Genomic DNA, 10877 nt, shown 5'->3' on the forward strand with positions numbered 1-10877 from the left:
CTCTAACCAATCTAAGATTAGCGGAGTCTAACCTAAGCTTTGTTTCTCTGAGTCTTATCTAGTTTTTGTCTTTGCTCTTCGGCAGGAAGCCTTCCTGAGAAACTGGATACCTGGACCTTCTCCCCTTGGAAGGATTAACTGAGTGAACACTGAGCAAGGGAAAATGTCCACATGATCCGTTCAAGTCCTCATCGGAAATCCAAGTGACAGTCCACCCCTTTACTTCTCTGGGTCCAACGCTTGTCTCTCTGTCCGCCCTCCAACGAGTTCCCTCTTCTCTGGCTAAAACCCACAAGCTGGATTCAAGGATTGACAAGAGCCCCCTCAACAACTTTCCAGTTCCGGTTCACCAGTCCACTGAGTTCCTGATCCAACTTCTGTACTTCATCTATATTTAATAAACCTGTTAAACTTTTTCCCTTGGTCTCTGAGTGGTTCTCTGCATATGGGTCAGATCCCTTAAACCAATCATGACACTTTCTATGTGTCTGTTTGCAGTGTTGTGCCTGAACGCGTTCATTGAACGAAAGTTCATGAACTCGTTCATATTTTGAGCAAACGTGAACTGAACGTACTGTATTACTGCCTGATGAACGCTATTGTGAACTCGTTCATTCTGGTGTCTGTGAACGGCACGCTCTCTCAGTTCAACTCCGTTCAATAGGTTGCCAAATTTCTATAGAGCCCTCCAGGCGAAACCCCGGCTAAATCACACCGTAAACAGGCCTTAATATGTAGCGGGGAAAACACCCAATCTGGCAACACCAGCTACCAGTGTCGTAGCCTACAGCCGCGTGTGTCATCAAAACAAAATGCAGCGTGGAAGCCACAGCAGCATGGAGGCGACCGTGGATGCGACAAAGCAGCAGTATGATCACTTAAAACAGGTTTATGACCAGGTGGTCGGCGAGGATGATGGCAACAATCTTACATTTCTCTGCAAACTTTGCCCGCCGGCTTTCAGTAAAAAAATCCGCACTTCAGTAACCTTAAATTCCTACCTCAGCCTGGTCCCTCAGTTTGTGTAAGTAAAATGTTCTTAAGGGTTTTACTATTCATGTAACTTGTTTGTTAAACCTGCCTGGTATAATTTTCCAGGATTCCTTTTTATTATGGACTGGAATGGAATTTCAAATTGAAAAAATTATTAAAATTAAAAAAACATTTGCACCTTAAAGACTACTTTCCTGTTTTTCTTTTAATAATTCCTCATAAAAAATCCCATTCAAGCAGCACATTTTTCCTGATGTTTTTGAGAATATACTGTAGGGGTGAAAGCTGCATCTGCTACTAGTGTGAAGTGAATGGACAGCAACAAAGCATTAAAGCAACAATGGGGAAATGCTGTCCCCACAATGCTAATGTAAATCCTGGTTGGATAAGGATTCAAAACTGGATATGAAGATGAAATCTGACGCACAGTTTCAGTGTTACAACTGATAAAATAATTGCTGTCTGTGGTTCTACAGTAGGCTATGGTGTAATTGAGCAATATATGAAAAAAAAAAAAAAAAACTATGAACTAGTTCATTTTTTGAATTATGAACTATGAACTGAACTAGTTCATTTTAAAATGTGTGAACTGAACTTTGAACTAGTTCACGTAGAAAGAGAACTTTCCCAACACTGTCTGTTTGTCCAATAAGGTTTTGTTTCTAGGCAAGCTTGTGTGTGTATTTTTCCCCAGTTGAAGGAACAATACAGTATGTTAAATTTTGTTGATGAACCATATCATAATACAATTGCAGGATTTTCTAAAAAGGATTCTTTATCGTATATTTGATGGAACAAGCAGTTCCCCTCTATTGACAGCTTAAGCTTCAGCATAGAAAAGTCCAGAAGTATCATACAGAAGACACTGGAAGTGCAGTACTGCAGACACTGCAGACACTAACTTTAAATTATTTATAAACTTATGAAAGGATTTTAAGGAAATTGTTGCCAAAAGTGCACCTTATGCAAAAATTCATAAAAATTAGGAAAGATCCAGAAAAGGTGTGAGTTTTAGCTACAGGTGAAAGTCACGATATGGGGCATTATTTGCTTCTTAATGGATGTCTGCGCTCCCCGAGTGCTTTTCTAATTAATAATGTAGAAAAACAGAGGCATATGGAAAGGTAGCAGACTAAGGTGAGTTTATAGTACTTTAACACCAGACTGTTGAATTGCTTGAAAGAATGCCAGAGTCTGGAGACTAAATCACTCTAGAACCATGTCCAGACCCAAATCACAACTGCTGGTGTCAGGATGGTTTATTTAGACCCGTAGCAGTTTGATTAATGTTTATATTGTTTGCCCATTGTAATGTGCCAAAAGTAACAAGAAGAGAGGATCTGGAGTATGAGGAGAGCACTGCAGTAGCAGAAGAGTAAATTAAATTAAGAGACTGAATCTTTAGATAAAACAGCTCCATTTTTTTTTCTTTTCATCTTGATTAGACTATTTAATTACTGTGTGAAGTTGCTTGGTCCTGTCTCTAGAACCCTTTTAAAGTAAACTGCATCAACTGTGAAGTTTCTAACTTTTATCATTTCTTCTTGACCAATAGCTGGCCTGGCCTAGCCGTGAAAATGTGCACTAAGACACAATGATACTACAAATCAAAGGAAAAACAGATTGCACAGAAATAAATCCAGGACAAGTATGCTTTCAAATCAATTCTGAATTCTATTTGCTTTTCTGTATTTAACATGATTTGCCTACCTGAAGTTGACGTCAATAGGCTGATTGACAAAAGTCTAGAGCCAGAAACAGAAACCTGTTTAGATATTCCTCAAAGGTTAATGCAGGATTCAAAAATTGTGTTTAGATTGAAATTTACATGTAGGGCCTATTTAACTGGAACCCTTTGACAAATAATTCAATATGTATTTGTGTTAAGCCATTTTCTGAGTGTCTTTTAAGTATGTTTGAGAAACTGAGGTTGTTACTTTGACTACTGCACAGAAAAATACATGCAAAGGTTGGTATATTGCAAATGTGCAACAACATATTTGTCAGTGATATCATTCACCCTAAGGGACCAGTGCTTGCCAATGATTACAACGTCTGCTTTGAATGTGTAATAGCTGCCACAGTGAGAATCCTGGTTGATATTAGTGGATATCGTTATTTTTCTAATGAATGTTTTGTGAATCTCAGTAGTTAATTTCTAGGAGGAAAGTATGTAGATTTTGTTTATTGTTGCAATCAATCATTTATAAAGAACATTGGCAGTGTTTTTCCTAATAGCAATATGACACTTCAGGTTTCAGGAAAGGTTGTTTTTGGTCACCTGGTCAGAGGGCTGTCCTTCACTATTTGCATTTTTGACGCCACGTGCAGATAGCACTACAGAAAAATCCAAATACATTTCCATTTAAATTATCTAACCTCCTCTGCAAAATGAATTTACTGGAAAAAGCCCACTGTTCAGGGCAAAGAGGGCAAAGCATGTTTATTTGTTTTGCTCAGGTCAGTAATAAATCAGAAATCAACATTACAATAGAAGCAAAAGAAAAGCAGAATGAAAGCAAGTAAAGTTAAAAACATGATAAAACAGGTAGTAAACCAAACAGTTGGACCATTAACCTAAACATTAGTTAAAAGTAACAGTCAAAAGCTGTTCTAAACAAATAGGTTGTTAATGTTGAACTAAAATAACATGGTTTCAGCACAAAAAAAGGAAATACACAAGAAAGGAGGAGCTGTTCTGATGTAACCACCCATGTATGGATATCTTAGTTCTCAGTGCGGGTGACCTGGGTTTGAATCCAGCCTGTGGTCTTTTCCCACATGTGTCTTCCCCTCTTATTACCCCTTTCCTGTCAGCCTACTGTCCATAAAAATGAAACAATAGTGCTGTAAAAACTCAAGAAAGAAAAAAAAAACTGTTAATTGTATTGTTTCAATGGCAATAAATGAAAAGACTTTTCAAGAGGGGCGTTTATAAAAATGAAGCAAAGCAAACTGAATCAAAAAGGTTGTAAAAGCCCTGAAAATCCCAGGCAATACATATGGAGGCACACTTTATAGATTTTAAAGTACAAGAAGCTATGCCACATAGCGCAGAACGAGGAAGTCCTCTGCAACATAATTTATTCGATGATTGAATGATTTTAACACCTGTGTTCATAATAATGCCATAGATGTGTAATTGAAGAAACAATTTTGTTTCAGTTGATCATGAATTGCAGTCAGATGTGTCATTTCAACATGGCAAAATGTTAAAAAGTTGAAATGATATGAATACTGCAAGGAAATTAGGATGATTTTAAATTTAGAGATAATGAGCTGAAGGGTTTTTCTAAGATGTTCCATTGCTGTTTATTCTTCCTTCTAACTTTCCTTTTTTGGTTATAAAAATCAACCATCAGAACTTCTGTTTCTATTAATATTTTGTAAACTTTAGATCAAAGTGAGGATTCTAAAGCATCAAATTGAATTAGCGTGTCTGTTTTACCTTTAATAGGAAGTTGTGCCTTTTAGTTAAGTATAGCAAAATGAAAATATTAAATTTTTTGCTTTTCCCTTTTATTATTTCTGTTTAAAATAATTGTCCTCTGTTATCTGAAACCATGAGTTTTCCTCTGAAAGATTAAAAAATTTGAGATATGTCTTTCAGAAAAAAAAAATTATTCACAAGTTAACGCTCTAACCATGCAATTTATATTAAATGAAAATACAGTGAAAACCAGAAACGTGTTGCTTGTTACAATATCATAACCCTCCAGCAGAATGTGCTATTGGTCCAGTAGATCTGAGTCTTGTAGTATCTGTGCTCCAAGAAATAAAAATATGAACAGAAAAATTACCAATGTTTCAATATCATGAAAACCACTGATTGGGGTTAAATAAAAAAAAACACACTGAAGGCTGTGTAGCTTAAAAAGAAAAACAAATGTACCAATAAACAAGCAGGAAATAAACTATTTAATTGGTTATTTAAAAGTTGCCACAGCTCCACCTCTTTGTTTAATAATAACAGCTAAAAGTTTAGTCTTATTTTCTGTCAAAAGCAGATGGTTCCTTTTAACAGTGACTGAACACCAGATTTACTTGTGTGATAATAGGAAGAAAGCCATTTCCTTAATATAACCCCAAACATCCCGTAGGAATGCGGTTGGTGTAAATTTATGTTTGTTATTTGTGAAAGAAAAACTGTTCAAGAATGCAAAAGAATCAAACCTAGGGTTCCTCTCCTTCCAGTGTAACCTTAAACTTTGGATCAGAGCTGCAGTTGGTCGCTTTTGAAGTATATTTATCTGTTCAGCATTATGATTTGTTTATTTTCTTAATTCTGTCACTTATTCTGTTTCTATACACTTCTCTAAGGTCCACATTGTGTGACCACTTTTACATTAAACCTTTGCTGGAGCTGTAACACCAAAATTTCCCCATTCTAGGACAATAACAGGATTTTCTGTTCTATTATACTCTATTCTGTTAGACTGACAAAGTCAGAGTCCAGACCTAAGTCCTTTTCATTATTTGTGTTGTGACTTGTAAAATGCTCTTCATAGTGCTGTGTGTTTCTGAATACTTACAGATTTGTTTTGTTTTTTTGTATTTTGACATTCCGAAATGTTATTCAACATGTCATAAAATATTATTACTCAAACATGGCCTGATCAAATGCTAAATGTGTTTTCAAGGGATAATGTCACACGTTGCTGATGAAGGTTCTCAGTCATCCAGGTCATAGTCATTCCGTAAAAATTTAATCATAGACAGGTTTCAGGTATTACAGGAGACAACCCCCCCCTTAATGGCAATCCCCCCTTTTACGACCGACCCCTAGAATCATAGACAGGTTTCAGATATTACAGGCTAACGATGGAACTAAACGACCCATTCATCGGTTACCATTTGCATGTTTCCAAGCAATACAAGGCCTTGTCCATATAAGACTCAAACTCACTGCGGATCCAGACATTTGAATTGAGAAAGCTTCCTGGAGAGGTGGCGAAACGTCTTCAAATCTTGAAAACCAAGTCCAGTGGATATTTTTTTTTTTTTGTACGGAAGGATAATGTCACACATTCACAGAAATTGTTTAATTAACCAACCTGCCCCATGGGTTCAATCCTGCATTAATGGTGATTACTCATCAAGTATGAGGTCATTTTTAATAGCTTTCCCCAAGCAAATTATTGACAAAACTCATGAATCCTGAAATTACTTGAAAGAACCAGCCTTACAATATGAAGTAGAATAAAAAGTTATAATAATAAAAGTTTTTAAAGATTTCCGAAAAAAAATTCATTGTGGGAGTCAACCATGGTGGTAGTGGTGGTCTGGAAATGGTTTGCTGCTTCAGGTCCTTAATAAATGTTGTAATAGAGGGACACAATAAATCTTTTATTCAAGTTGTGTGTTGTGCTACAGGGCAATGATCAGAACCATAAGAACAAATTTAAAGCAAAAAAACAAAAACAAGTGAAACATAATCAAGTTTTGGGGAGAAACTTCTCCACCGTGCAAACAGGATTGGACAAATTTCATTGTTTTACCAATAAAACGATGAAACTTGATAAACTAATGACACCTCTGACAACCATCAGTAGGCAATGCAGGTGAAGTGTCTTGCCCAAGGACACAACGACACTGAAAGTCAGAGCCAGGGCTTGAACCGTCAATCCTTCGATTTCAGGGCAAACTCCTACATCCAATGCCACTATCACCCGTTGATTTAACAGAAAAAGGCAGCTCTAAACAATGCGTTTTTAACTTTGATGTAAAAGAACTCAGGCTTTCAGCACTTTTACAGTTTTCTGGGAGTTCCAGATAAGTGGAGCATAGGAACTAAATGCTGCTTCTCCATGTTTTGCTCTAGTTCTGGGGACACAGAGAAAGACCTAAGTGGTCTGGGAGGTTGATACACTGACAAAAATGTGTTAGTGTATGTATTTAAGTTCTGATCCTTTCAGTGATTCTTTTAGTTACAAAAGGATTTAAAGGCAATGCAGGAGCAGTTTATTTGTATTGCACAGTTTAGTGCAAATACCATTTAAAGTGTTTTAAATGAATTAAGAAATAATAACCCACCCAGTTTTTAATAAAGAAATCTGTCCTTAAAAAACTGTGTAAGACTTAATATAATTATAAAGCAGAAGCAAAGTTGCATTAAACAATTTGATGCATGTGAAACTCCATGAAACAAATGAAAGATTAAAGAAAAACATAAAACAGAATATGTTTCCTGGCAAGGATCTTTAGTGAGAAAACGTATTTGGCACTTTATTTTCATATCTTTGCAAAGAGAGAACAGTTCATCATACAGCCCTTACTGCTTGGTGTTTATCCCTGTTCTGCCTGGGCAGAGTGTGTCCCCTTACTTACAACAATGAAAAGTAGTCAGAGTCAAAACAAATTACAGACACATTGGTTAAACAGTAACATGCTACGCAGGGGAATTTTGTGGCCTTGCAGGTGAAAGAGACTGAGTGAAAACTTTTATAGTGAGTAAATAGGATAAATTAATATATGGAATAAGAGAAATCTAAATTTTCCGACCACACCGTCATCAAAGATAAAACTGGGAAGATTGGAAGTTCTGATAATAGCAAAATTTGGAAGTTATTAAGTTTAAATACCACCTAACATTCCTTGTGGGATGAAAAGTGTAACAAAATAAAAATAAAAAACAAATAACATTGATGTTTTCCTGCAGGGATCAAAATTATCTCACAATCAGTCACTAGTGGTCAGCAGTTTTACTAACTTCAAGTGAACCATTGCTCAGCAGGCGTATTTTTATATCAGGTGGCAGCCCTTGTTTAATCAGTTCTTTTTTGAGCTGCAGAAAAAAAATAAGATGTATAAGAGACAAATAAGTGGTGCTTTTTGTATATGATGAAAAGCTTCTATCATTAAAACTAATATCAACAGCGGAGCTTAATTGCATCACTGAGACAAAACTCTGGATTATTGTTTAACATTATCAACACATTTGGACTAAATCAGTTAAAAACATCACTCACCGCTTTTACAATTTTGTCCTGATCATCTTTCAGTGACAGTTTAGTCGAGATCTTCAGTCTCACAACAGTAAGATGAGCTGGAAGCACAAGAGATCAACATGGTTTACAGAGATACTTTCACTTACTTACCGCTTTAGTTTTACTTACATGTTTTTGGAGGAGGATTTAAAGTTGTCAAAGGGACGGTGGACGTGGCAACAGTTGTGGATGTAATGGTAGTTGGCATAACAGTGGTGGGGGTGACAGTGGTGGCCGGGAAAGTAGTGGGCATGGCAGTGGTGGTCGGGACAGTGGTCGGGACAGTGGTCGGGACAGTGGTGGGCATGGCAGTGGTGGGCATGGCAGTGGTGGTCGGGACAGTGGTCGGGACAGTGGTGGACATGGCAGTGGTGGGCATGGCAGTGGTGGTCGGGACAGTGGTGGGCATGGCAGTGGTGGTCGGGACAGTGGTCGGGACAGTGGTGGACATGGCAGTGGTGGTCGGGACAGTGGTGGACATGGCAGTGGTGGTCGGGACAGTGGTGGGCATGGCAGTGGTGGTCGGGACACTGGTGGGCATGGCAGCGGTGGTCAGAACACTGGTGGTTGGGGCAGTGGTGGTCGGGACAGTGGTGGTCGGAACAGTAGTGGGTGGCAAAACGCTGATTATATCCGTTGTGGGTCCTTGGGCAGCAATAAAAACATCATTTGTTCAGAAAATAAAAAAAGAAGGTCGAATCAGATATGAAATAGAAATAATTAACTTACCGTTTCCAACTGTCACAACTACACATCGGAACTCAGACTGATACGTAGAACCGTTGATGCTGTGGAGGCAGATTTGAAAAAAGTAGGTTATTGTTGCTTTAAATATACACGCTATAGGGGAGTGGTTGCCTAGTGGTCAGAGCATTGCGGATTCCCAAAGAGATGGGTTAAATGCAGAGAGTGAATTTCCCCACTGTGGGACGATAAAGGGAGTTACATTTTTTTTACATTACATATATAATTGCTTGTCTAAACACTTTTTTCTGATTTCAGAATTTTTTTTTTCTCAAAACCCTCCTTTAGTTTGTTTAGGGTTATATTAGATTTCTGATGAAATAACTGTCACATTTAGTCTAAGACTTTAACACGATGAAGACTGAAATGAGAACTGGGAATCTTTTAAAGTCCTTGAACTGATTCTGTGTCAACACCCAACTGGAATTCCACCAACATAGATAATTAATATAGATAAGCCTTTTTTATGCCTTTAATGAGAGCACAACTATGGAAAACAAAATTGTTCAAGCTCATTGGTGGTGGTATTAAGCCAGCCAGTTGTTTTTCACTGATGAAGTTAAAACTAATAAAGTGATTCTATTTTCATAAAATTCTAGGACAGTAACAAAATGATCAGACTAGAATGATCTGTGATATATATGTAATAGTAATATGGATATAATGATTGAAAAATTTTATACTTACTATTTCTTCACAGCTGTTTAACTAAAATGTGTACCTGACAGATTAAAGATTAGTCTTCAAGTAAGGTTGGTACTCTTTAGAAGACAAATCTCTGATATTAGTTCATGAGGACGACCAGCGAAAGGTTAAATGTAAAAACAAACCATAACAATTGTTCCAAAATATATAACAAAGGCATGTATAGGATTCTAGGGAGGTTTTGGTCTCTGTGGTAGATAGGCATAGTGTTGATCACGTGGTGTCAGCAGTGATTTGTAAGATCACCTGTTTGCTCACCTGGTGAGTTACAGTGAGTGGATAATGGGGGAGGTCATATATCTACTTTTTGCTAACCGCTTTAAGCTTTGGATGTTTTTTATTCTCTTTTGCGCTTGATCACAGCTCGTACTTGTGGATTCATTTTTTCTTGTATGCTGCATTGCATGTTTTGTAGATCAATAAAACAAAAGGACCTGAACCGCATCTTGGACTGAACTTTTGAGCGCGTCAACAAGGATTCCCCTAATTGACTGTCGTCAATAGTCTCATCTAGAAGACATAGACATAGAAGACGTTATAACCCCGTTTTTGGTAGAAACTGCATGTCTTTCATGTATAGGTGAAGTTTTTTTTTTTATTTTCACCTTGTCCATAGTTACTTTAACAAACCTTAAAGGTATAGTGGAGGATATTTGTGATTTTTTTGACACGCCTTAACCACTTAAAAAGAAAGAAAAAGGACATGCAAAACCATGTACCCTCTCCAGAGAGGGAACACCTATTAAATGTGTGCTAAAGCATGGAGGATGCTATTGGCATTGCTCATACAGGCTTATCTTCAAAAATAATTTGCAATTTTTCCACTATGTCAAACTGTAAGTGAAAATGGGAACCAGCACGTAGGACGGCTTTATGTAAACATATCATCAGAATGATTGACAATTAGGAGGACCACTTATTTTGATGATCCACTCGGAAAAACAACATTAGTTTATTTTAAGTTCTGTTCATATACAGGATAAAAAGGATGCAACTAAAAGGCTGTCTGCTGCTAAATAGGATTTAGATGGAAGCCTAAACAATCATGCACAATAAAATTTGGAGCAAAGCCCAAAATACTTTATCTCTGGCTTAAAAGACTTCAAACTGGGAAGAGGCATGAGCCAAAAGGTCATATATTATAAAATATCTGAACACACACACACAAACCACGGGCAAAGAGGGAGGAATGACAAAAAGGTGTGTCTTAATTTTTTATTATTTTTTTTTTTGTGTACCTCAAAATGGTAAATTTCTCCATCAACTTTTTATAATGAAAGCTGTGCTCTCTCTGAAAGAGGCTATGGTGTCTGGACAAGACAATGCAATTGTCAAATGAATAGTCAAAGATCTTTATATGTTTGTAAAGTATTATAGGAGATAAATTAGAGATAAGCTCCATATAAACAAAATAAAAACTGTCCTTTCCTACAGTAAAATACGCATAGT

General features: G+C 37.0%; 1 protein-coding gene across 1 annotated transcript; it reads right to left on the minus strand.

Annotated features, from left to right (window-relative positions):
* Window positions 1–7599: 7599 nt before the first annotated feature.
* LOC119792411 (defective in tip formation protein A-like) lies at window positions 7600–8236 on the minus strand. The gene is made up of 3 exons (XM_038299030.1): window positions 8109–8236; window positions 7962–8038; window positions 7600–7777 (listed from the first exon to the last, which is right to left on the minus strand). The coding sequence occupies exons 1-3, from the start codon at window positions 8230–8232 to the stop codon at window positions 7679–7681; spliced, it is 300 nt and encodes a 99-aa protein (XP_038154958.1). The 5' UTR covers window positions 8233–8236; the 3' UTR covers window positions 7600–7678.
* Between the last annotated feature and the right edge of the window lie 2641 nt (window positions 8237–10877).

The sequence above is a fragment of the Cyprinodon tularosa genome, unplaced genomic scaffold (assembly GCF_016077235.1).
Source record: "Cyprinodon tularosa strain WSP-4 unplaced genomic scaffold, ASM1607723v1 ctg419, whole genome shotgun sequence".
In the NCBI taxonomy this organism is placed as follows: domain Eukaryota; kingdom Metazoa; phylum Chordata; class Actinopteri; order Cyprinodontiformes; family Cyprinodontidae; genus Cyprinodon; species Cyprinodon tularosa.